Source organism: Chenopodium album, chromosome 7 (assembly GCF_948465745.1).
Source record: "Chenopodium album chromosome 7, dcCheAlbu1.1, whole genome shotgun sequence".
NCBI classification, from domain to species: domain Eukaryota; kingdom Viridiplantae; phylum Streptophyta; class Magnoliopsida; order Caryophyllales; family Amaranthaceae; genus Chenopodium; species Chenopodium album.
In genome coordinates this window covers 73,274,396-73,301,862 of record NC_137840.1, presented here as the reverse complement: position 1 = coordinate 73,301,862, position 27,467 = coordinate 73,274,396, and the positions used below count along the sequence as shown (strand labels likewise).

The following is a 27,467-nucleotide window of genomic DNA, read 5'->3' as shown; positions in this document are numbered from 1 at the left end:
ATATTGATAGTTTTGGGTAAACGATACAATACAACTAAGGGCCTGTTCATATTTACTTATTTTCAGTTCAGTTCAGTTCAGTTCAGCTTCAATCAGTTCAGTTCAGTTCAGTTTAGTTCAGTTCAGTTCCAATCAGTTCAGTTCAGTTCAGCTCTTAATTTCCCTCTCTCATAAAATATTCAGTTCAGTTCAGTTCAATTCAGTTCAGTTCAGCTCCAATCAGTTCAGTTCAGTAAATATAAACAGACCCTAATATAGAATAAAACTTACATAGTCAATTCGAATTGCATTGCTTAAAATATACTTCGTACTACATTTAAGTCATGGTAGAATGATTTTGACTTGGAATAAAACAAGTTCAACTATTTAGATAAAATTCATTTAAAAAGTACACAGTAAAATAATTTTAAATAAGATAAGTCGAGTAAAACAGACCGTCGTTATTCCTCCAAAATAGTGGGAAAGAACCTCAAGCAGCCTATGGCCCTATCTATAGATTATAACCATATTAACAGCATTTTATCCACTGTTACAATTTGTTGGGCTAATTTTCCCGCTAAAATTGATGCTACTACTCTCTGCAAATCCAATTCAACCATGGAACTCCACTGTTCCTACACTCTCTCTCCTCCACCATTGCAAGACCTTCAACGACATCAAACAAATTCATGCTCGCCTAATTACAACTGGGTTCATCAAAAACCCTAATCTTACCCATAAAATTATCCTCAATTTCTCTTCTTCCCCTTATTCACCTTTAATCCACTTTGCTCGATTCCTAATGTTGTCGCAACATAATTTGATTTCGAACCCAGAAACCCGTTTCGATCCTTTTCTTTTTAATTTGGTTATTAAGTCAGTTTCTGCTGGTAATTTTGAACCAAAGGAGGGTCTTTTCATCTTCAGTTTCATGCTTGAGAATGGTGTTTGTGTTGATAAATACTCGCTTTCTTTGGTTCTGAAAGCTTGTTCTCGATCTGGGTTTTTGAAAGAAGGGATGCAGATTCATGGGTTGTTAAAAAAATTGGATTTTGGGTCGGAATTGTATCTGCAAAATTGTTTGATTTCTTTGTATGTGAAATGTGGGTGTGTTGAGCTTGCACGCCAAGTGTTTGATAGAATGCCCAAGAGAGATTCGGTTTCTTATAATGCGATGATTGATGGGTATGTGAAAACAGGGTTTTTGAGCCTTGCTAGGGAGTTGTTTGATTGTATGCCGATCAGAGACAAGAATTTGATATCTTGGAATTCTATGATTGGTGGTTATACACAGTTCGAAGATGAGCTCGATAAAGCTTGGGAGTTGTTTGAGGTAATGCCTAAGAGGGATATGGTTACTTGGAATTTGATGATTCATGGACTTGTAAAATGCAAACAAATGGAAGTTGCCCATGATTTATTTAACCGAATGCCTAAAAGAGATGTAATCACTTGGGCCACAATGATCGATGGTTATGCAAAGATCGGTACTCTTGACATTGCTAGGAATTTGTTTGATCAAGCTCCTGGAAAGGATGTAGTGGTTTGCAATGCCATGATGGCTGGATATGTTCAAAATGGAAATTTCCTCGAAGTACTGAAATTCTTCCATGGTCTATTACAAATGGACAATTTGCTCCCTGATAGAATTACGCTCTCTTTAGTTCTTTCTGCCATTGCTCAATTAGGACAGGTTGATGAGGGAATTGCTGTGCATTCCTATATTCAGACCATTGGAATTACCATTGATGGGAGTCTGGCCGTGGCTCTTATAGATATGTATTCAAAGTGTGGCAGCATTGATAGTGCAATTCAGGTATTTGAGAGCTTGGAATGGAAAGATGTTGATCATTGGAATGCCATGATAGGAGGGTTAGCTGTTCATGGCTTAGGTGAATTGGCATTTGAGCTTTTCATGGAGATGCATAAACTCCTTCTGAAACCTGATGATATTACATTCATTGGTCTACTAAATGCTTGTGGTCATGCTGGTTTAGTGAAGGAAGGAAAAATGTGTTTCGAACTGATGAGGAGAGTGCATAAATTAGAGCCAAAGCTTCAGCACTATGGATGCATGGTTGACATCCTCAGTCGAGCTGGATACCTAAAAGAAGCAAAGATTTTTGTAGACGAGATGCCTATTGAACCAAATGACATCATTTGGAGGACATTGCTTAGTGCTTGTATTAAGTATGGAGATTTAAATTTAGGGCAGCAGGTTGCCGAGCACCTTATGAGGCTTGATTTTAGGAACTCGGGCTCTTATGTGCTTCTGTCTAACATGTATGCTGGATTTGGCATGTGGGAAGATGTTAGCAGGATTAGATCTGTAATGGAGAACAAAGCATTGAAGAAACTTCCTGGTTGCAGTTCTATTGAAATCAATGGAGCAGTCCAAGAGTTTCTTGTTAGAGATAATTCTCATCCTCATACTGGAGAGGTCTATTCTTTGTTGGACAACTTCAGTGCTTCAGGATTCAGCTTGAAGTTGGAATCAGAAATCACAGAGCTGGAACTAGTAAACTAGTTAGGTACGACTTCATTCTATTAATCATCGAATGTATGTATGTATATATTCCATTTATATTATACAGATATGCATGCAGATTGCAGAAGCTTAATGTAAATGTAATTATAAACCAAATATGATGTTAATAGTCACTTTTTGAAGGTTGGCGACAATACTTAATATCCAATTGTCCATCCTACTTGTGCAAAATTAGTCTCGTCATATTGATTTTTTTATTTTTTTGCTTGCACTTTGATTCAGGGAAGAGATTATAAATTGTAGAAACCATAATACCAGGCTAGAATGTTAGTCAGATGAAATAAAGATAAAAGAAATGGAATTCATAATCCCCCAATTAACTGCTGCTGTCATTCGTCTTCAAGCAGCTGATCTTATGTGTGACCATAGATCAATATGCATGTTCAGTATTTCCCCATAAGTATGCATCTGAGTGTTAGACATGGTCATCTTATGAGATTTTCGCCTGAGTTTGGTCCAAAATAAAGTATCTTAGTGTCATACCCAAGTCAAAGTGTCGAGTTTTGACATGAATATATATGGTAAAATGAAGTCTCAAAGTAACATAGATTTTCAGTAAGAGAAAATAATCTTGATGGTCTGTCAGTCTCAAATGGATTAACATCAGAATTGACCAAAAATGTCCTGTATGTTACAAGTGTCCAAGATAATGAGGCTGAAATTTCTCTTCCTGTTAATTCATATTATACTCAAGAAATATCACAACCAAGATTTTAGGATTTCAAGTTCAAATTGTTGCAAATGTATACTGGAAGATTTTTCCAGCAGTCTCAGTAGAACATAACTTGTGAAATTGATCAGACTAGTATGAAAAGGAGAGCTTAAATTGTGAAAGAAAGCAGGGACAAAACCACTAGTTAAAAATAAGACAAAAAATGTTCACATGCAACTATGCAAAAGAGAGAACAAAAAAAATTCTGTGTATGTGTGAATTTTAGATTCTTCTTTTTGTCAATTTTCCAATGATGAAGACAAAAAAATGTCTTCACATTTATCATCTTAGGGCAATTTTTGTCCATTCACATGTTGAGCTGATAAAAAATTGTCTACATTTGTATATTTGAACATGGAGATATATGCAATATTTGCAAGGTAATTTACCAATTATGGGAACTATTGCATTTAAGAGTTAATGAATTATTCTCATTATATTTATAGCATTGAAGATTAGGAAGAAAACTTGCTAGATTATATTAGGAGTAGAAGCTATACTGTTGTAGTGCAGATCATACTACTTAGACCACATGTTTAGTCTTAACACTCGGGCTGGTTAAAGGCCAAACAACTAATTAACTTCTATCACTCAATATATTACCTTGTTGACTCGTGAATTTTTCAAACAATTGATTTAAGTGTTACATAGTTTTGTATTTAATAAGGCTAAGAAGCTACTCTTATAACCAAAACCATATGCTTTAAGATGATACCTCTTTATGTTTGAGCTCTCTATTGATGATGGGTGTGACACGGTCCCGTATTTAGCACATGTATTCCCTAAGTAGTCTTCAATTGATGTTTTTGTTTGTTTCCTCTCTTTAAATAGAACCAACCCAATTTAAAATATTTCAACTACTATCACATTTCATGTCCTAATGTCCATCTATTCTATTATTAATACTCTCTATTATTTTCTAATCATATTGTGAAAGATAATAAGTGAAGAAGTAATTACAAGCCCTAAGTTTTTTCTCCCTTTACGCTCACTTCAATCTTTACTTATTTCTTCATTATATTAATTAATCTTGATAACTACTCCCTATTATTTTTTTGGTAGGGTAGGAAATAGGAATTTGTCATCAAAAAAATTTCATGTTTTTTTTTTAAATGAAGGCAAATGGTTAAAAACATCAGTAATACAGTGTTTTTTTCTGAGTTCTGTCATATTGGTAAAGGGCTGTAATGGGCCCATAACTCACATGGGCAGTAGTTATTAGGACAGTAGCTTTCTCCAGTCATAATGGGCCCCCAATATGAGTTCTTCACTTCTATGTAATTCCACTCAAACACTTAATGATGATGCTTACTCCAAATGTGAAATGTTTACTAAATTTCAACCTGTACATATCTTTTTGTCACATACCTATATCACATGCAATTCTCCTGCTATTAACTTTTGTCAATAATGAACCTGATCTATTGCACTTCAAACAGTGAACCATATTTAATTCCTTAAATATGAAGTTCTGTACATGCATTTGAAGAAAAGACTGGCATGGACCCGATGTAGAACAGTCCTGTGTGAGACAATTTCATCTACGGAGTAGTCCGTAGTAGTTATAGTGAGACCAATGTGACTTTTTATGTGTTAAAAGTGCAGATTTTAAAAATCTATCGTTATATTAATGTGAGCTAGTTGATGTTAACATGTATTTATGCGTATCGATTACTATGGCTATTATGGTGTACTGTTTTAAGCCAAAAATTAAAAAAAAAAAAAAAAAAAAACAATGCCAAAGTAGATAAATTTCAGCCTTGGATTTATTCAAAACAAGATTTATGCAACAATACTGCATCAATCTAGCGAGTGGGAGAAACAAGATTCATACAACAGTACAACAACATTAGTGACTAGTGACTAATTGACTATTGAAGTAGTGAGGACAACTACCTGAAAATTCTATTTAGATTACAACATCAGTCGTGCATTTGGCACTTGCACTAAATTTCTATAACAGCAACAGACTAACAGACTAGCTTACAAACAACCTTAAGCTACAACAATGACTTATACACCGCAAATGAGATTAGCCGGCAGTTAGCATTTGCCCATTTGTCACTAATTGGAAAAACTCAGGGCAAGAAAATAATCTCCTAGTTCAAGAACTGTCATCAAGCAGACTTAATTCTTGTCTCACAGTGTTTATTGATGGCCTTTGATGAGGGAGTTCGTGGGTGCAAAGTAAAGCTATTTTACCAAGCTCAGTAGCTTCAGATTCTGAATACTTCCCATGTAGGTTTGGATCAATGAACTCTTCAAATCTTCCAGACTCAGCACCTTGACGAATTGACTGGTCAATTCTAGTTTTACCTGAGAGGATTTGGAATAGGACTACGCCAAAAGCATATACATCACTCTTATCAGTAAATTTTCCGGTGGTTGTGTACTCCGGAGCAAGGTAACCCATGGCTGCACTGGCTTTCAGCATTGAAAAGACAATGTCATCGGCAAGGAGCTTGTAGAGGCAAGATCCCACGAGTAGTGGAGTAAGGCGCCAGTCTATCAACACTTTTTCAGCCGATATATTTTGGTGAACCAAAGCAGGTTTACTCCCTTGTGGGGTGTGTATATAATCAACACCTGGTAAGAAAAGAAGTAAAATGGAAAAATTAGTGAACTTCAAATGATATTACTAATACATATAAGTTGGTCAGAATACCCTAATTATTCATCTTGCTCATCAGACAAAGATTCAATCTTTCCTCCAAAATTCTCCTCAAACTATGTAGTAAAGTTTGTTGGGGTTTATTTGTGATGAGAAGATCCATATTTTTAAAAGTAAGACTTAAAAACACTTATACAAGAACTGCATCTAATTGACAACACCCCAGTTAAGACTCTTTCTTGAGTAAAGTTTAGCCCTTAGACCATGCACACAACATAGGCGTATGTAACTCAAAATATAACATGAATGATATGTAACTCAAAATATAACATGAATGACAGAATCACTGTGAAAGCAGATGTAGCAATCAAGGGGAGTTAACCTCACACTAACCTTTGGCAATGCCCTTGATAATGGAAACTCTAGTAGACCAATTCAGAACTTTGTCGGTGCCATCCTTTAAGTCGAGATACTGAAGCAAGTTTCCGTTAGGAACAAAATCATAGATTAGAAAACACTCTCCCCTCCCCTTGGAGCAGCAAAATCCTCTCAGTCTGACAAGATTTCCGTGCTGCAAGGAAGTCAGGATCTTCAATCCCTTCAAGAACTCTGCTTCATCAGTCTTGCAGCCTGTCTTGGCTATGCGCTTGATAGCAACTATAGATCCATCTCTTAACACTCCTTTGTAAACAGCTGAGTAATTGCTCCGCCCTAGGAAATTCACTTCAGAAAAGTGCTGGGTAGCAGATTCCACATCCTCCAAATTGAACATATAATTCTCAAATAATTCCTGTGAACCTTTTCCCAGAGGATCCCACCCATTTGAATACTCAAGACTAATAAGAGGTGCAGCACTTCTCCTGTGAACATCCTTAGCCTGGTCAGTGCTAAGCCGACCATCAGTAATATCCAAGTTGGTTCCAATCTTTTGTTTTCTACGGCGGTACATTGAGAACATTGAAAGACCAATAACGGTGATCAACGCAATTGCAACAACCCCACAAATAATACCAGCATGGGAGGACTTAGAAGATTTTGAGCACTGCGAGCCGCTGCAATTTGAGGGGAGATTTGCTGATTCAGGTAGATCTTTCCTTGCAAACCCGGAAGAACTTGGTGTAAAAGCTTCGGGTTTATTCTTGCTTTGGTTGTCAGAGTCAGAGCAAACTCTTAAAGAAGCGAACCCAACTCCACATAAACCTGGATTGTTCTCATATTGGAATTCATCACTCAATCTATGCAGAGCTGCAATTTATAGAATTTATGTTAGTTCCTTGCTTTCCCAATCATCTGCTAACTTACTGAGCAAATCTTGACTAAATAGATGGAGTAGAAATTCACATTACCAGCAGGCACATTGCCAGAAAGAGTATTGTTTCGAACATCAAGAATTCGCAACAAGGGTGCTTCAGCTAACTTGACTGGAATCGGACCAAACAACCTATTGAAGCTTAAATCCAACCTGGTTAACATATCCAAACCTCCCAAACTAGCAGGAATAGCACCAGTTAACTGATTATACTGCAAAGCAAGAACATTAAGCTTCTTGAGAGAACCTATCTGTGTTGGCACATTCCCACTTAGCTTATTATAGCATAGCTGCAACACTGCAATATAAGACAAGCAAATTGAAACACTTTCAGTTACCTACAAAACCCATTTCGAATACTGCAAAATGCAAACCAAAAACCTTTCTAATAAGCAAGAACAAATTTCCTTTGTACTTCCTAATTTGTGATTTGCAGATGCATTTATCAAAATTAGCAATTCCAATCACATGTTCAAATTGACAGATACAAATACATATGCAATTTCTAAAAACCAAGATTAAAATGAAACAAAGGTAAGAAAAAGAAGAAAAAAACACTGTTACATATTCTCTTCATTTCACCTCAAGTACCCGTGTTGGATCCTTGAACACTCATGACACTTCATATAACGTCACATTCATGGAAAGTTTTCACAAAATAGGCAAGTAGTATCCAACACGAGTACTGAATAACATATTGAAATCAGATAGAAAATTAGACAACCGACCTTGCAAATTAGACATGTTTCCAATTTGTTCAGGAATGCTGCCACTGAAGTAATTGACATCCAAATACAGATCAGTAAGCTGAGTCAACCCAGCAATTTCTTTAGGAATCTCACCACTCAACCTATTGAAATGCAGATACAACCCAGATAAGCTCTTAAGTTCACCAATGGCAGCAGGTAAAACCCCATCAAGCCCTTTACCCTGCAATGAAATGTTAGCAACTTTGCCAAACTCATTGCAAGCAACACCCTCAAATGTACCACTGCAAGGATCCCCATTAACAATCCAAGAAGAAAGAAATGTATGATGAGGGTCAACAGAGGTTTTGATATCAATGAGGGTCTTCAGCTCGGCATTTTCACAAACAGTTGATGGGCATATGAGAAAAAGGGGTAGAAAAAGGAGGAAAAAACAATGGATTAGCTTCATTTTTTTCTGGGTTTGAGGTGAAAAGGTTAAGGGTGAAAAAAGATGAGTGCTTTAATTTGTGGGAGTGTGTGCTTTGGTTTGGGGAGGAGAGAGAAAATGTGGGCGAAGAAAGGGATGTGAGGAAGAAGAAGAAAGGAGGGAATGAGTGAGTAGAGAAGAGGAAGTGACTAAAGTGAGTGTTTAGAATTTGAAATGGTGGTGTTTGTGAGGGTGACTGGAAGCTCCGGTTACCCGTTTCAGAAACTATTGTTGTGTAGCTTTTTTTGGCTTTGTGCATCCTTTGCAATTTTGATTAATTAAATTGACTTGTCACTAATTCACTATGATTTCATGGTTTGTCATTTGTGGACGTGTAAATGTGTGATATTTGTTCACTAGCAATAGGGTTAGAACTTGGAGGAAGGAATGAAATTAATGTGTTAAGGAGTATAAATTTTGAACATCACTCTTAATATTATAGGTTTGATTTGCTCATACAATGAAATTTTATTCTTTTACTCTGTACTTGATACCTATGAATTTTGGTATGAGCCAAATCCAACTCTTCGGAGACTAAATCCCATACCATTTTTATTTTTATTTTTTTTTATTTTTTGTAGAAGAGGTACAAAGACCAAAGACAAGAAAATAAAAAGAAATAAATAACAAACTAACAAAGCAAAAATAAAACAAGCTACTTACGGAGGGACAAAGCATGGTACACGACCAAACTCTCCCGGAACCTCATTATTGAAAAACACAAGTTAAGAGTTTTGAATGACTCCGCGGTTGGCCAACCAATCCAGCACTCTATTTCCTTCACGATACACATAAGCTGCCTTCACTTCCCATCTTGGATCACTGAGCATTTTCTGGCAATAAATGTCATGTATGTTATATCCTCTTGGCACCTCTTGCTTGTTTAGAGCTTGTACACTATACTTTGTAGTTTGTAGTACATACGGAATATTATTTATTCCGAACAAAATAGATGAAAAAAAAAAAAAAAAAAAAAAAAAAAAACCCTACTCTGCTTAAAAAATCTGAAGTATGGAGTAGTTTTTTTTTTTTTTTTTTTTTTTTTGGTGAAAAGAAAGTGGATAAATTTATATTGTAAACCCTATATTGTAAATTTTGTGAACCGAACAACCGAGAGATTAAAGAGAGTTTGTTTGACAGGAAGCCAGGGATTAAAGAAAACAAGTTAAATCCTAAGATACTCCTTAAAATCTTAAATCACCAAACAAGGGCTTAAGTTTCCCTAAATTCCTTTAATTGGTTGTTCACACACATCACACCTTCCCGCTGCCACTCGCCGCCGTACCGGCCACCCAGCTGCCTTCCCCCGCCGTCTACGCCGCCCATCGTCCTACGGTATGCCCCTAATCTTTGGTTTCTACGTTTTTTATTTTGTGCAATTCATTATACACTCTTGTTTAAATTGATCCAATTAATTGAATAATATGATGAATTACATAATATGGGAATCATTGAAATTTCATTTACTCAGATATAATGTGGTTATGTTGATCTTTAGTTCATATTGTAAGCTTTTATCAAATTGCAATTTCAATTGGGTGTTCTTAAACCCACCTTTGCGAATTTATTCAATTCAATTTGTGTTATTGATTATACATATTGGGAATTTTGTTTATGGGTATGGGTTAGTATTTAGTAAAGACTATTAATTTTTTAAAATTGATGATTAATTTATATGGGTATGGAATTTTGTAGTGTATAAAATGTTGAATTACTGTATTATTGTGTTATACTATGACTTCTATGTGGTGTGAATGTATGATCTTATGACTCCCTTCTATAGGAACATTCAATTTGTGTTATTGATTATATATGCTGGGAATTTTTGTTTATGGGTATGGGTTAGTAAAGACTATTAATTTTTCAAAATTGATGATTAATTTATATGGGTATGGAATTTTGTAGTGTATAAAATGTTGAACTACTGTATTATTGTGTTATACTATGACTTCTATGTGGTATGAATGTCTGATCTTATGACTCCCTTCTATAGGAACATTAATGCTCCGAAGATTGCCGGTAACTGTAGCATCAAAGGCTATCAATTACCCATTTTTTTTTCATCTTCTCCCTCCGCGACAATTCTCTCTCCTTACAATGGATGGAGGCAGAGAAAGCAGTAGCTTCTCCTCTTCTTTTGCTCGCGATATACCGAGGTTTATCTCTTTTATCCTCTATGTTTATGTTTAAAGTTCATTGATAAATATGTTAAGTAGAACAATTATCTGGATTATATTTACTTTTGTTAGTTTAAGTCATGTACCTAGTGATTATTAATCGATTTGTATATTAGGAATTGAGAACCAATTGTCGTATTGATAAAGATTCTTTATAGAGTGTTTGGATGAACATTATTTTTCAATCAGATCATTTTTATAGGTCAACAAATTCTTATTTTAATTTTTGTGTTATTGTTTTTGTAATCTGCAGTTTAGCTGGAGGAAGAGAACATGGAGACACGAGAGGCAATCGTGGCGGATCAAGAGGCCGTGGTCGTGGTCGTGGTGCTCCAACTGGTACTTCAGATAGAATTGATACTCTTGGTAGGCTGTTGTAAGTTCTACACAACCTTTTTTATTTATACATTCTCTCCTTTGCATTCTGAAGACTTATTTTTTTTCCCCTTATAAACATTGCAACCCTTTTTCATAAGGCTGAAGACTGTTAACATTTTGTTGTTTTTGTATTGGATTTGGAAACATAATCAAGCATTTTGTGTTTATTAGGGTACGTATATTGAGGCATAATGCAACGGAGCTGAATTTGGACATGCGTAGTGATGGATATGTCAAGCTTCAAGATTTATTGAAGCTGAACATGAAAACAAGGTCAAATATCCCATTAAGCTCACATTCTATTGATGAAATTAGAGAAGTAAGTCCCATTGCTATTTTTCTCACGCATTGATGATCACCCAATCTTGTAAGATAAAGTTGAAAGTTGATATGTATTTTATGATTGGATTATAGTTCTGCTGTGTTTCCATATTTCATTTAAGCCTTAGGCACAATTCACTATTTTCTTCATTCCTGCCTTTTTTCATTGAGCATTTCATATGATCAACCATCATAGACATATTTTTATAGTTTATCTATTATACGTGTCCTTGTATCTTTCCCCTTCAATTTTTGTGCCTTCCTACCCCTTATTTATGACCAGAAGTCTGATGTATTCATTTCTATAAATTCTGCTGATGTGAAAAGATTTTGAAGTTCCATTTTTTTATCATTATACTTCGTATTTCCAATCTATCTCCCTCCCCCTCTCCCTTAAACCCCAAGTATTTCCAATCTCTCCCCTCCCCTTTTCGAAAAAAAAAAAAAAAGACAAGCAATAGTTATTAATATGATACATTTTTAGGCATTGTATTTCCTTTTATTAGACTATATATATTTTTTATCCAAATTTGATACAAGTACATATGTATTACGGAGTACAATGTACCAAAAACTTTGCCGATTTGAAACCCAACAAGTTATTTGAATAGGTTCTATTTTAGAATCTAAGCATACAAGTTTTTTGGGGTTTTTATTTTCTTGGCTCTGTAAACAAATGCAAATAAATTCAAGGCTTTATCTTATTTTATTCTTATAATAGCTCATACTTATGTCTTTGGCATTGATTCATTTAGTTCTTTTATTCTCAGTACACTTTCACACTGATATGCAAATTTTTCAGGCTGTAAGGATAGACAATAAGCAGAGGTTCGGCCTTTTGGAAGAGGATGGAGAGCTGTGGATACGTGCAAACCAAGGTCATACTTTAAAGGTTAGCTATTTTTTCCGTAGTATTATTGTGTATTAATCTAGAAAAAATTGTAAAGAACTGCTCCTTAAGTCAATATCAAGATTCGTTTCCTGATCCTTTCAATGCTCTGGACTAATGGAGAAGACCTAGATTGTTGGATTCTACTTTAGTTCAGTTCCTAAGCTAATTTAAATAGACTTGAATCATCTTGGAAATAATGGAGGATTTTTTGAAATTAAAGGTGAAGATATACAATTATAGGTGGAGATGAATAATTATTTCGTGAATTCAAAATGGAAGTAACAATCTTTTTGCATTGCCATGCTACATATTCTTTGTTCCTAGTATGGCTTTGTTTGGTTAAAATAATAAAGAAGGGAAAAGGAAAGGAAACCCCTAACTTACAGAATGTGTTTGATTGGGAAGGGCAATCGTATGCTGTTCTTCTTCTTCTTTTTTTTTTTTTTTTTTTTTTTTTTTTTTTTTTTTTTTTTTTTTGGTTGTATTTTGTCGGTGATGTGGTCAGGAATAAAATCTCCTTAATCCCTCAATGCAAGTGTCCCTTTCTCAGCACCGTCATTATAGCGTCTTCTATTGAACCCATCACCGACAATTTTATCTTTATCTTGTTGTCAACCTTTTTTTTCTTGTTCCCTCTCTCTAGCCCTTCACCCCTAACAACCTCCATCTGCTGGCCAGCTCACTCCTAGGTCTCCTACCTTTCCCACCCAACAGTCCCTTCCGCTAACAATTATATCCTCATCGTGCTGTTTAGAGTTGATGTCCTTGGGAGTGCACAAGTTTTCTACTAACTCTCTGTCTCATTAGTTCAGTTCCCAAGCGCTCCTTTGGTAGTAGAATTGACCATGAAGCTCTTAATCTGGAGCCTTGCTGGTCAAATTTAACCATTTATAGCTTGTAGTGCACAAGTTTCCTACTAGCTCCCTGTCTCATTAGTTCAGCTCCCAGGATGCTCCTTTGGTAGTAGAATTGACCATGAAGGATTTTAATATGGAGTCTTGCTGGTCAAATTTAACCATTTACGGCTCATCATTGTTATGGTTAGCTGATAGATATTCATATACATTTTTAAATATGCTGTTATTGTGTCCTTTCTGGTTATTATGGTGGTGAAAATGGGATCAGCTTTACTGTGACTTAAGGTCAGCAGATGATTAGGGCATTCTCAATGGGAAATAAACTGGCAGTTGGAGTGAGGAATGTAGTGTGTTGCACTTGCAGGCAGAAGAATGGGGAAGGTAGTATGTTAAAGTTGAGGATATTTGGCCTGGGGTTGAAGCTGTGAGGTCCATGAGGATATATAGCAATAAAGGGGAATTGAATGATAAGAAATACTTGGTGTTTGGGGGAGAGGGGAGAATATGATGAATCGGGTTTGAGGTTTTTTTTTTCTTTTTTTTTTTTTTGGCTTTGAATAGGGGGATGGAGGCTAAAATTTGTGTGCAAAATGGCCTCTTGGTTCTTTGCTATGTAATTTATGGGAATGTAGAGGCAAATCCTTAAAAATTAGGTTTTCAAGTATTGCCATCCGAACTTGTTTCAAGCTTTCTTACCCATGGGCATTGGCAGAACCGCAAAAGCAATATGGCCATGACCCTTGGCTTTCCAATTCCATGTGAGGTTTTTAGGGAGTAGTCTTTGGAGCTTGGGGAAAATCCACCTAGTGCTTTGTCTTTTATTTTCTTTCTAAAAACAATAGATGTTTCTTGATAAACTCTTTTTCGTAACATCTGATTCACTGTTATTTCTTCTCTCTTTGGTTATTCAGTCTGTAGAGAGTGAGAGTTTATTGAAGCCGATCCTTTCTGCTGAAGAGATCCCTGGTATGCACTACGCTTAAGGACTCAGATCCCATATTGCTTGATGGCAAGTTACTTTTTGAGAAGATAACTCTTTGAAATTTCTTTCATATGTAGTTTGTGTTCATGGTACATATAAGAGGCTTCTTCAATCTATTCTTGCATCTGGTCTCAAGCGAATGAGCAGGTTGCACGTTCACTTTGCGTGTGGCTTACCATCAGATGGAGAAGTAAAAAGTGGTATGTATACTGTATATGGAGAGTTTTCCTGATCAGTTTTTTAATGTCTTGTGATTTCCTCTGGACCATTAAGGTCTCTGCAAATCTTCTGCATGGTTTCTTTTACTGATTTATTTCTCATAATTTTCTCACCACACTGTGAGCAGTATTGTTATCCCTATACGGAGTATATCGTTATATTGTACACGAGAAATTCTGCAAAAATGATAACATAATTACTAATGTGATCAATGTGATATGTTAAAAATTCCTCGTATTACTTGCCATGAAGCTACAATGACGTGTTTTGGGCCATTTTTCCAGGTTTTAGGCGTGATGTTGACATGATAATCTTCATAGACACCAAGAAAGCAATGGAAGGTACACTTCCAGGTTTCCGTATTTTACATCTATAACTCTGCTGCTCATAGCTTGTCCAAAGTAATTAGTGACAGCATAGACCCCCTGATCAAATCTGATGGAATTTTTTTCACCATGTCTTACCTTGGCAGATGGAATTAAGATTTACAAGTCTGAAAATGGGGTAATACTGACAGAAGGCTTTGATGGCGCTGTCCCAGCTAAATATTTCCAGAAAATCGAGTCATGGCCTGAAAGAAACCCGGTGCCTTTCCAAGTTTAAGTTATTTAGACAAATGTATTACCTCGTTTGTACCCTTATTATAGTTGGATCCGCATACAAGTACTCTCTTCATCAACATTTCCACTTTGGACTTTGTGACTCACAAACAATGTGATTTAAATAGGGACAGAGGTAGTATTAACGAGGTTATGTGAAATTGACGTGATCCGGTGAATTGTGCAAATGTAAATTCTACTGTCAAGCTGATTTTTGTTTTATAGGCAATAGCAAATACTGATTTCTAAACTGAATCTCTTAGGCTCTTTCAAGTTTCAACGTAGGTGGTTAGTTAAACGAAAGAAGTATGCTAATGCTAATACTAGAAATGACCTCTTTAAGTCTTACTCCCTCCGTCCCTAGAAATAAATGCTAGAAGTAGGAATGTAATCTAGGGACGGAGAGAGTAAAATGTTTTTTAAAAACGTAACATGTATGCTACTACTCCCTCCATTTCTAAATTACATTCCTACTTCTCTAGGAATAATTGCAAGAAATAAAATGTAATTTAGGTATTGGGGGGAGTACGACAAATAGCCTCTATAAGTCTTAACAGTTACTCCGTAGTATTTAACAACCTTGCTGTAACGACTTTTGGCGGGCAAAAAAACCAATTTGTTTTGGTTAAATAACAAGCACTCAACAGTCAAGACTTGAACTTGCAGTTAACCCAGAAACTTGTAATTCACAGATGAATGAAGCTACTTCTCTTACAATCTCTCTCCTACAAAAATGCACCACCATTACTTCACTTAAGAAAGCCCAGAAACTCCATGCCCTTATCTTAACATCCTCAACACCATTCACTTACCATAAACCATTCCTCCATAACAACATCCTTTCAATGTATGCGAAATGCGGTTCGGTCTTTGATGCCCGCCTTGTGTTCGATAAAATGCCTCAAAGAAACTTCATTTCTTATAATTCCATCATTTCGGCCTTTGCCCGTCGTCTTGATTTGGGTTCTTATGCTTTTAGATTGTTTTCCCAGATGAGATTTCAATGTTTTACACCAAATGGGGCAACGTTTATAAGCCTATTGCAGTCGGCTTCTGCTTCTCGAGACCGGTTACATGGGTTAGCTCTTCATTGCTTGATTATTAAGTCTGGTCAGTTGTTTGATGTGCAGGTTCAGACTGCTTTGATTTGTTTCTTTTCTAATTTTGGGGATTTAAGTTCTGTGAATCAAGTGTTTGGAAATGTGCTAATTCAAGATGAGTACTCCTGGAATTGTATTATATCAGGGTATGTGAAAAACAATAGGATGGCAGAAGGGTTATGTCTATTTAGAAAGATGTTGAGGAGTGGTGCTATCCCAACGGAGTTTACGTTTTCAATGGTACTGAATGCTTGTGCAAGATTGAGTGATTATTCTTTTGGTCGACTTGCTCATGCACAAGTTATTTTGACTGATGCGTACCTAGATTTGCCCCTGCAGAATGCATTGATTGACATGTACTCTAGCTGTGGCGACACCCAATCTGCATTCCATTTATTTGAAGGAATCCAGAATCCGGATATTGTGTCATGGAACTCGATGATGGCAGGGTATGCAGAGAAAAGAGCAGGCGAAAAAGCTATGGCTCTATTTGTTCAACTGCAGCATCATGCTGGTCGTAAAGCAGATGAATATACTTTTGCAGCTTTGATCTCTGCCGTTCAAGAATGCCCACTTTTATACTATGGGGAAGCCCTCCATGCACAGGTCATAGTATATGGTTTGGATACAAGTGTGTTTGTAGGGAGTCCATTGATTTCCATGTACTTTGGACATGGAAAAGTTGAATCTGCTGAAGGGGTTTTCCACACAATCTCAAAGAAAGATGTGGTTCTGTGGACTGAAATGATTTCCGGTTACTCTAAAGTTGAAGATAGTGCAAATGCAATCAAATTTTTCTATAATATGTGGCAACAGGGTCATAAAATTGATGACTTTTCTCTAAGTAGTGCTTTGAGTGCATGTGCTGATCTAGCGACTTTGAATCAAGGCGAAATGCTTCATTCTTTGGCCATAAAAACTGGGTGTGATTCTGAGATGGCAGTATGTGGAAGTCTAATCAATGCATATGCCAAAAATGGTGACCTGAGAGCTGCCAATTCAATATTTGCTGAGATCAAATACCCTGATTTGAAGTGTTGGAACTCGATGATAGGTAGCTACAGTCACCATGGGAAGGCTGAGGAGGCAATAAAACTGTTTGATGAGTTTCTAATTCTTGGTCTGAAACCAGATCAAGTTACATTTATTTCATTACTCTCTGCTTGCAGCCACTGTGGTTTAGTTGAGAGAGGGAAACGCTTGTGGAGTTACATGAAGGACAAGGGAATATATCCGGGGTTTAAGCACTATGCTTGTATGATAAGTTTGCTCAGTCGAGCAGGGCTGCTAGAAGAGGCAGTGGAAATTATTCATGAGTCAGATTTTGGCAAGGATCATCTTGCATTGTGGAGAACTGTGTTGAGTTCTGCTGTTTCTAACAAAAATTTGTCTATGGGACTTCTTGCTGCTAGGGAGATTTTACAACTTGATGCACAGGATAGTGCAACTCATACTTTACTTTCAAATCTATATGCTTCTGTGGGGAGTTGGGATGGTGTCATGGAAGTCAGGAAAAGGATAAGAGGTATGATGTTGGAAAAGGATCCAGGATTGAGCTGGGTTGAGACAGTGAAAAGCTTGGAAGTTTTCTCATCAGGTGATCAATCACACCCGAAGATTGAAGAAGTAAAGGCTCAGCTAAAGATACTGCAAGGAAATATGATGTTACGGCAAGATATTGATGGTATATAACTATTATACATAAGGATCGTCGTCTACTAGGCAGGCATAGAATAATTGTTGAGATCTGGGTATCAAAGGGCCCTGAGGGCTTAACAAGCATGTTGCAGATACAATAGTTTGATTTGGGGAAACATAATATCAAAGGCGAAGCACCACACATTCACAACAATTATGCTACCTGGACTCTTCAATTTGCCCCAAGAATTTTGTGTTGGACACCCACAATTTCAGTTAAAGAGTTATGGAAACTTATGCCTTGCCATGTATCTGGAAAGAACAAAGTAAGCGAGGAGTTTTTGGTTCTTTTCACCCTCTGTTGATCGTGCATAAATTTACCAAGTCTGATCTTGAGACCTGTATTTTGACCATGTCCAACAATCCTACAATAGTGGTCAAATCTATGTAATTCATTATGAGGTTGCTCATTCTTGCTGCAGCCATTGTTATATGGCTAGGTAGTACCAAAAACCGTAAGCTAATAACATGGTTTACTGTAATGAAGAAACACCATGACAGAATGTAGACTACAGTAGGTGATAACTTCAGTGTTCCCTGATTGGGTCCAGTTATGTTCTCTTTCAGAGATGTAATTTTAGGTGTTGAGGAACGTGATTAGGATATAACCATCTTAAGACATACGAAGTAGCTGTAAAACGATATACCAGACCTAGCATCCGGTTTACTAAGATTTTACTTATAAGGTATCCTGACTGTGAATGTAAACTCATGATTGATAAATTTGAATCTAATTTGGGATGCTGTATTTATAGTATCTTTTGGAGCCGTGTTTTCTGGTTCTAAACAATCAGAATTACTGCTGATCCAAAAATTCAGAAATCTGTGATGAAATAAAATAGCAGCCTCTGCAAGTCTGCAACTGACCTCTGATTTACACACTATATAGTTTCATTGCTGACAAATGATCGTTTTCAATTTGTGCCATGTTCCAAGTTTTAATCATCCCCCTTTTCCTAGTCCAATATTTGGAGAGTAGTACAAGCAAATTTTGATAATATCATCACATATTGCTTTTCTTTTAATAGATCATCACATATTGCTTTGTATGCAGTATTAATGTATTATGTACCTACAATTGACTAATGTTGGCGAGCCATTCTGGTAACAATACGACGATATAATTGAAGGCTAACCGTGATTTTTGTAGGCGGAAACTCTTCAAACATGGAAATATAAGTACAAGAAAATGCCAAACAGTCATTTTTATTTCTTATAACAAAATATAATGAAACTAAGCCTACACGCCTACTTGATTCCAGACTATGTAGCACATGAAAAAAAAAAAAAAAAAAAAAAAAAAAAACCAAGCTAAATGCCCCCATGGTACATTGGTACATACACTAAATGCTCAAATATTTCTGGACCAAACTTACAAAATTATAGAGCAAGTAGAGCAATTTGTAAAATCATGTGAGTCGAGATAACCAAACTACCAAAGATCAAATGCCTGCAAAACAGTGCACATACATTCAATGATTACAAACATTATCAGTCTGCTCGACGACCCAAGCTTTCTACTGAGTTCAATTCATCTGTAGACTACAGCAGGTCAGCAGCAGCATGTAACAGATCAACAGGTCAGCAGCAGCATGTTATAGATCAGGTCAGTGGCAGCATGTTATAGACAAATTTCATTCTTGATTTATCACCTAATCTTGATTAACAGAGCAAATTTGTAGCCTCGTAATCTACCTTACTCTTCACTCTCCTCTGATTCACTTTCCTCTTCAGCCTCTATCTTCATATGATTAAAATTCCTTTCCAGTGGCGGAAGCCCGTCATCAGAATCATCTGAATTGGCTTCTTCATCACTCAATGCTTCATCTTTAATTTCTTCATCTTGTAGAATATTAGAGGCATGTGGGTTTTGTTGTTTGGATATCCAAGCATTCTGAGCTGAAATTATCTCAGCACTATCTTTGCATTCAGAATAAGCTTTAAGGAGCTCCTTATTAAGTGACAAGAATGCATGGCCCCACTTGAACTTCCCCAGCAACAAATGTGCAGTCTCCTCTTCACCACAGATCAGCAGTGCAGCAGCTAATGCTTCTACACAAGATAGCTCACATGGCCTGCCATAATTCACCGGATTTGCTGCTACCAACCATGGTAATAACCGAGGAGCGGTACAACGGAGTTTAGCAAAAGGAACATCAGTCAATCGGTGCCATGAGCAGTCAACGACAGCCAATCCTCTCTGCTTGATCAAAGGATAGTCTTCTCTAGATACACAGTGAGTTCCAACAGGGCTCAAGACGATGCCCCCAAACCCAGCATTCACACGCAATTCTTTTAACAAATTAAACCTAGCCAGCTTCCGTCCTGTACACCTTTTTGCATCACATTGTCCAAAATCCCACATAGCAAGCTGAACTGCAGGAGTAGGTTGTTCGCTCTCTTGGTCTAAGTCATATTCAGTTGGGAGAGAACTGCCCTCCATAGAGGGGTCACTGCTGGAGCTCGGTTGACCTCGCTGGGAGCGGTGATTCTTCTGCTTCCTGGGTGGTTTGTGTCCTCCCATCTGTTATGACAGAAGACAAAAAATAAATGTATATCCTGCCGTATAACTTCGAGTTAGAATGGCTTCAAGCCTTCAAACATACAAAAACAAATGAAGCAAACAAGTAGCAGCCTCACAAAGAAATAATACTAGCTAAAAAGATGATGATCCCATAGCAATACCCAAACTTGTTAGGGTGTACAGTTTTGTTTATCTCACGAAATTACGAATAACACCTTCGATTGCTATCAAATTCTGCAAATGCACCACACAATCGAAGAGCAATGGCAAGGCACTAGACAAACACTCCTTCCTTACACTTCAAACCTACAAGATTTAACGCTTCATGCATTAACACTTCTTATACCCAACTGTTCTCATCTTTACAGTCAAATTCAGAGTAATAGCAACACACAGAACCCGGAAAAGGCGATAACAGAACCTCAACCTTAATCCATTGAACTGGCAAACTTACAAACAACAAATCAAAACACAAATTCAAATAAAAAAACCTAATTAGTAAGCAGATAATGATCATAGTAAGTGAAAATGTCTACTAATCATAGATTATTCATAAAAAGGACCAAACTTTTGCCCCCAAAATCACATTCCACATTGCATAATTCTTACAAATAGATCAAAAACTAGCCAAGCATAAATTAGAACTTCAACAAAGATGATTTCATAAAAACCCATCAACTAGTAACTCAATAAAATAACTGGAATTGAACCATAAACAATCATCATCATCAACAACAAACCCTTAGTCCCAAAATGATTTGGGGACCATAAACAATCATCAACTAACACAATTTGCTTCGCATACAAAACGAAATTAAATCATCTAATCTAAATGATTAGAATATTACTCCAATAAAAATTAATTCGATTCAAAGACCATTGAATTTATTATAATTAAAAAAAACAAAAAAAAAAAAAAAAAAAAAAACAGAGAAATATAAAGAGTGAACGAGGGCACTCACCGGAGAAAATGGAGAACGGTTTACAGGAACAGCAAAGCGGTTTGCAATTCTTGTTCAGTAAATCAGTAGTGAGGGCGTGAGGCCTCAAGGGTGTGCAATTGTAGAGGTACAAAACCTAATTCAAATATTTATTTTATTTTTATTTTTTTTGAAATAAATTCAAATATTTATTTGTTTATTTAGTGACAAATTCATTATACTTGTATATTATACTTGTATTAATTAATCGTCTAAAAAACAATACTTGAAGATCGAAAATATTTTAGAGTATAAAATTAATAAAATCATGTACTACTTCCAAACTACGAGTCTCATGTATTCTTTTTTAATAGCAACATTAGAAATGTTACTCAAATTTCACATACTTCTATTATGATTTTTTGCGATTTATACGTTAAAAAGTATAGTAAAGTGAAATCTTGTTAAATCGTCATAAATATATATACTTTATCATATTAAAATAAAATAAAAGGTAATAGTCTTTCAAAAAATAATCAAAGGTATTTGTGGTGATTATATTTCGTAAAATTATTGGTGAAGAACTGAGAATTTTATTTGATTTGGAACAGTCTTAAATTAAATGTATCCTATAACATCTCCAATGGCAAGCTACAATGCTTTGTAGCTTGCTTGTCCACGTCAATTTCTAAGCTACAACACTTTTTAAGCAACAAGTTGTTCCAATGGTAAGTCACAACATATTGTAGTTTACAAAAAAATAAAATTTGAAAAAATAATAGATAATTATACACATGTTACAGTATGAGTGGAAATTATTTGTCTCTTTTTCAATCAAGCATGTAGATTGGTTGGGCTAAAGTTGCTTGCATGTTGCTTAATTTTTTGTTTTCGAATGGTAAGCATGTAGCTAGGAACTTTATTTAAATTGCAAGCAAGTCCTTATAATTGAACCATGAAAAACAACAACCTATTATTCTTTGCTTCATAAAGTTCATTTTTTATAATTAAAATTCTTTGATGATATTCCGATATCGATATTTATAATTAAATTGTTAGATTTTTGAATCCCTAAAAATAACACTGAGAGTATCACCTTATTTGTTTTCTAATCAAAATACACTTTACATTGAATAACAAAGAAGAATACTTAATCTACTCAAAGGTTCAGTTGGAATTTGGAAAGTGATGCTATCTCAATTGTCTCACACATCAAGACCCGACTAAAGCATGACCCAACCCAAACCCAACCCGCATAGTTTATGGAATTAATCCAAATTGAACCGACCCGTATAGTTTATGGAATTAATCCAAATTGACCCGACCCGCATAAGTTATGGAATTAATCCGAATTGATCCGACCCGAGTTAACCCAACTCACTCTCACCGACCCAAACCCGACCCGTTTACCGAATTGAAAGCTCTACCCGAAACCTCCAAAATTTCTCAAAAAGCGTGGATATTAGTCTTCAATTTCGGAATTTTTCGACTTTTTTCACCCAAAAATAAAAATTGTCGAAAGTTTACCATGATCGCAAATACCCTCCGGGAGTCCAATTGGCTGGATGGAACCATCCAATTTGCCTTTAAACGACCAATTTACCGGTTTACAATTTGCACCGATTTCATTAACTCAAGCCTACCACGATCATTTATGACAACATATAATGATCATATATGGTTCAAAACGGCATTATATGACCCCGAAATGTATCCCCTAAAATCTCAATGATTTTCTAAATCGGGCCCCGAAACATTCGAAATTTCTCAAAAAACGTGGATATTAGTCTTCAATTTTGAAATTTTTTGACTTTTTTTCGCCCGGATATAAAAGATGCCAATTTTTTTTACCATGGTCCTTAATACTCTCCGGGAATCCAATTGGGTGGGTGGAACCATCCAATTTGCCTTTAAACGACCAATTTACCGGTTTACAACTTGCACCGATTTCATTAATTCAAGCCTACCACGAACATTTATTACATCAAATAATGGTCATATATGGTTCCAAACGACATTATATGACCCCGAGATGTATTCCCAAGAATTCCAAGACTATTAGACACTTGGCCGCCCGAAGACTCCAAAAATACTCAAAAAGCGTAGATATAGCCTTCAATTTATGAATTTTTTGACTTTTTTGGCCCGAAAATAAAAATTGCCGAAATATTTACTATGGTCTGTAATATCCTCTGGGAGTCCAATTGGGTAGGTGGAACCATCCAATTTGCCTTTAAACGGCCAATTTACCGGTTTACAACTTGCGCCGATTTCATTAACTCAAGTCTACCACAAATATTTATGACAATATGTAATGATCATATATGGTTCTAAAACGCGTCATATAACCCGAGATGTATCCCCTACAATCTAAAAAGCGTGGATATTAGCCTTCAATTTTTGAATTTTTTGACTTTTTTCGCCTGGAAATAAAAATTGCCGAAATATTTACCATAGTCCCTAATATCCTCCAAGAGTCCAATTGGGTAGGTGGAACCAACCAATTTGCCTTTAAACGACAAATTTACCGATTTACAACTTGCACCGATTTCATTATTTCAAGCATATCACGAACATTTATGACAACATATAATGATTATATATGGTTCCAAACGGCATTAAATGACCCAAAGGTGTATCACCTAAAATCTCGAGTCTTTTCGTCAACGGTCTACGAAACCTCAAAATTTCTCACAAAACGTAGATATAGACTTCAATTTTGGAATTTTTGGACTTTTTTTCGCCCAAAAATAAAAATTGATGAAATGTTTACAATGGTCCTTATACCCTCCAAGAGTCCAATTAGGTGGATGGAACCATCCAATTTGTCTCTAAACGACCAATTTACGGGTTAACAACTTACACCGATTTCATTAACTCAAGCCTACCACGAACATTTATGACAACAAATAATGATCATAAATTGTTCCAAACGACATTATATGACCCCGAGATATATCCCCTAGAATTTCAAGACTTTTCGACACCGGCCCCCGAAATCTCCAAAATTTCTCAAAAAGTGTGGATATTAGCCTTCAATTTTGGAATTTTTTGACTTTTTTCGTTCGAAAATAAAAATTGCCGAATTGTTTACCATGGTTCCTAATACCCTCCGGAAGTCCAATTGGGTGAGTTGAACTATCTAATTTGCCTTTAAACGGCCAATTTACTGGTTCACAACTTGCACCGATTTCATTAAATCAATCCTACCACGAACATTTATGACAACATATAATGATCATAAATGGTTCCAAACGGCATTATATGACCCCGAGATGTATCCCCTAAAATTTAAAGACTTTTCGACACCGGACCTCGAAACCTGCAAATTTCTTAAAAATGTGGATCTTAGCCTTCAATTTTGTATTTTTTTTTACTTTTTTTGCCCAAAAACGAAATGTTTACCATGGTTCCTATTACCCTCCGGGAGTCCAATTGGGTGGGCGGAACGATCCAATTTGCCTTTAAACGGCCTATTTACCAGTTTATAACTTGCACCGATTTCATTAAATCAAGCCTACCACGAACATTTATGACAACATTTAATGATCAAATGTGGTTCTCAACGTCATTAAATGACCCCCAAGATGTATTCCCTAAAATCTCAAGGCATTTCGACATCGTGTCCCGAAACATTCGAAATTTCTCAAAAAGTGTGGATATAAGCCTTCAATTTTGTAATTTTTTACTTTTTTTCGTCCGGATTTAAAAATTACCGAAATTTTTACCATGGACTCCAATACCCTCCGGGAGACTAATTGGGTGGGTTGAACTATCCAATTTGCCTTTAAATGGTCAATGTACCGGTTTACAATTTGCACCGATTTCATTAAATCAAGCCTACCACGAACATTTATGACAAAATATAATGATCATAAATGGCTCAAAACGGCATTATATGACCCCGCAATGTATCTCCTAGAATTTCAAGAATTTTCGACATTGAGCCCTAAATCCTTCAAAATTTCTCAAAAAGCGTGGATACTAGCCTTCAATTTTGTAATTTTTGACTTTTTTCGCTCGTAAATAAAAATTGCCGAATTATTTACCATGATCCCTAATACCGTCCGGGAATCCCATTGGGTGGGTGAGATATACAATTTGCCTTTAAACGACCAATTTACCGGTTTACAACTTGCATCGATTTCATTAACTCAAGCCTACCACGAACATTTATGAGAACAAATAATGATCATATATGATTCCAAACGGCATTATATGACCCCGAGATGTATTCCCTAGAATTGCAAGACTTTTCGACACCGGACCCGAAACCTCCAAAATTTCTCAAAAAGTGTGGATATTAGTCTTCAATTTTGTAATTTTTTTTTACTTTTTTTCGCCCGGAAATAAAATTTGCCGAAATGTTTACCATGGTTCCTAATAACCTCCGGGAGTCCAATTGGGTTGGTGGAACCATCCAATTTTCCTTTAAACGACCAATTTAACGGTTTACAACTTGCACGGATTTCATTAACTCAAATATAGTACAAACATTTATGACAACATATAATGATCATATATGGTTCTAAACGGCAATATATGACCCCGAGATGTATCCCCTAAAATATCAAGACTTTTCTACACTATTCCCCCCCCCAAAAAATTTTCAAAAGACGTGGATTTATTTGTCTTCAATTTTGGAATTTTTTGACTTTTTTCGCCCGGAAATAAAAATTGCCGAAATGTTTAACATTGTCCCGTATACATTCGGGGAGTCCAATTGGGTGTGTGAAACTATCCAATTTGCTGTTAAACGGCCAATTTACTGGTTTACAACTTGCACCGATTTTATTAATTCATGCCTACCACGAACATGTATGACAACAAATAATGATCATATATGGTTCCAAACGGCATTATATGACCCCGAGATGTATCCCATAGAATTTCAAGACTTTTCGACACCGGGCTCTGAAACCTCCAAAATTTCTCAAAAAAATGTGGTTATTAGTCTTCAAATTTGGATTTTTTTGACTTTTTTTTTGTCCGGAAATAAAAATTGCTGAAATGTTTACCATGGTCCTTAGTACCCGACGGGAGTCCAATTGGGTGTGTGGAACCATCCAATTTGCTGTTAAACGACCAATTTACTGGTTTACAAATTGCACCGATTTAGCGGTTTACAACGGCCAATTTAATTAACTTGCACCGAACCCAAATTGAACTGAAATTGACCCTAATTTGTTTTAACCCGTCAAAACCCGAATTTAATCCGACTTGTTCCTAACCTAACCCGAATTCTGCCCGACCTTTTCCTAACCCGACCCGAATTTTACCCAACCTGTTACAAACCCGACCCGAAATCAACCCGACTTGTTATTGACCTGACCCAAATTCAACCCGACTTGTTATTGACCCTACCCGAATTTTAATATACCTAATACTTACCCGACTCAAAAATTCAACCCGATTTGTTACTAACCCGACTCGAAATTAACACGACTTGTTATTGACCCAACCTAAATTCAACCAAAATTGTTCCGGACCCGATTTCAAATCATTTTAAATGCAATTTAGACCACCTTATTATTGTTGATTGAAGCATTTTGTCTAGGGAGACCAAGCTGGTCCAGGCCAGCAAAAGAAAGAAGCATCATCCTCAAATTTAAGAGTTAAATATAGTATATATTTGTTGTATGGTCAAAGGATATAATTATCTTCCTAAATTACAGACTATAGTTCCCTAGTATTTTGTCATATATATTAAAGTCAAAGGAAATAATTAGCTTGATAAAAATGATAATTTTCTATTTATAGTTAGTTGAACCCGAATATGACCTGACTTGAAAATGACCCGACAACATAACCCGACTTGAATCCGAGAATGACCCGACTTGGAAATAACCCAACCTGATTATAACCCGCAAATTATTGTCTTGAACCGAACCCGACTTGAACCCGAGAATGATCCGACCTCATTACAATCCTCAAATTTATGACTTGAACCGAACCCGACTCAAACCCGAGAATGACCCGACTTGATTCTAGCCCGCAAACTATTGACTTGAACCGAACCCGAATCGAACTCGAGAATTACTCTGACCCATTTTAACCCGTGAAAACCCGACCTGTTGTTCACCCGACATGTTATTAACCCGACCCAAACACGATAAGAAGTATGACCCGACTCAAGCATGACGCAACCTAAACCCGACCCGCATAGGTTATGGAATTAATCCAAATTGACCCGACCCGTGTTGACCCTACCCACTCTTACCCGACCCGTTTACCCGAATTGACAACTCAACAATTTTGCAACTTGCTGAAAGGTTGAATTAACTGATAACTTTGAGAAAAACCCTAATTGAATAAACATAGGGGAGTTTAGCTCTTGCCCTCTTCACCTAGTCTGATTTGAAGGTTCAATCTGATCATATGTAGTATGTACCACTACCACCAGTTAGCCTATTATTGACCACACTGTGTGAGAAAAAACAACTATCCACGAAGGCACGAAGTATT

At 36.3% G+C, this 27,467-nt stretch overlaps 4 protein-coding genes and 1 pseudogene across 6 annotated transcripts; 3 read left to right on the top strand and 2 right to left on the bottom strand.

The window, feature by feature from the left end:
* Positions 1 to 483: 483 nt before the first annotated feature.
* On the top strand, positions 484 to 2,675 carry LOC145638476 (pentatricopeptide repeat-containing protein At2g45350, chloroplastic-like). Its single transcript, XM_081689440.1, has one exon. It carries the CDS (start codon positions 566 to 568, stop codon positions 2,504 to 2,506), a length of 1,941 nt encoding a protein of 646 aa, XP_081545566.1. The 5' UTR covers positions 484 to 565; the 3' UTR covers positions 2,507 to 2,675.
* A 2,223-nt stretch (positions 2,676 to 4,898) lies between these two features.
* Positions 4,899 to 8,486, bottom strand: LOC145638475 (LRR receptor kinase SERK2-like). Its single transcript, XM_081689439.1, has 4 exons — positions 7,888 to 8,486; positions 7,197 to 7,457; positions 6,244 to 7,095; positions 4,899 to 5,825 (listed from the first exon to the last, which is right to left on the bottom strand). The coding sequence occupies exons 1-4, from the start codon at positions 8,315 to 8,317 to the stop codon at positions 5,344 to 5,346; spliced, it is 2,025 nt and encodes a 674-aa protein (XP_081545565.1). The 5' UTR covers positions 8,318 to 8,486; the 3' UTR covers positions 4,899 to 5,343.
* Positions 8,487 to 9,385: 899 nt separating this feature from the next.
* On the top strand, positions 9,386 to 15,015 carry LOC145638474 (uncharacterized). Its single transcript, XM_081689438.1, has 9 exons — positions 9,386 to 9,670; positions 10,329 to 10,491; positions 10,766 to 10,888; positions 11,062 to 11,209; positions 12,014 to 12,103; positions 13,872 to 13,926; positions 14,020 to 14,142; positions 14,446 to 14,502; positions 14,634 to 15,015. Exons 2-9 carry the CDS (start codon positions 10,337 to 10,339, stop codon positions 14,762 to 14,764), a joined length of 882 nt encoding a protein of 293 aa, XP_081545564.1. The 5' UTR covers positions 9,386 to 9,670; positions 10,329 to 10,336; the 3' UTR covers positions 14,765 to 15,015.
* Positions 15,016 to 15,452: 437 nt separating this feature from the next.
* LOC145638473 (pentatricopeptide repeat-containing protein At3g50420-like) lies at positions 15,453 to 17,762 on the top strand. Its single transcript, XM_081689437.1, has one exon. It carries the CDS (start codon positions 15,453 to 15,455, stop codon positions 17,550 to 17,552), a length of 2,100 nt encoding a protein of 699 aa, XP_081545563.1. The 3' UTR covers positions 17,553 to 17,762.
* A 1,092-nt stretch (positions 17,763 to 18,854) lies between these two features.
* LOC145638472 (uncharacterized) lies at positions 18,855 to 21,159 on the bottom strand (annotated as a pseudogene). Of its 2 annotated transcripts, none has more exons than XR_014114662.1 (2): positions 21,045 to 21,159; positions 18,855 to 20,117 (listed from the first exon to the last, which is right to left on the bottom strand). The product of XR_014114662.1 is annotated as an uncharacterized LOC145638472, transcript variant X1 (transcript). The 2 variants fall into 2 exon arrangements; XR_014114663.1 differs by having other exon boundaries at positions 18,855 to 20,082; positions 21,045 to 21,140.
* Between the last annotated feature and the right edge of the window lie 6,308 nt (positions 21,160 to 27,467).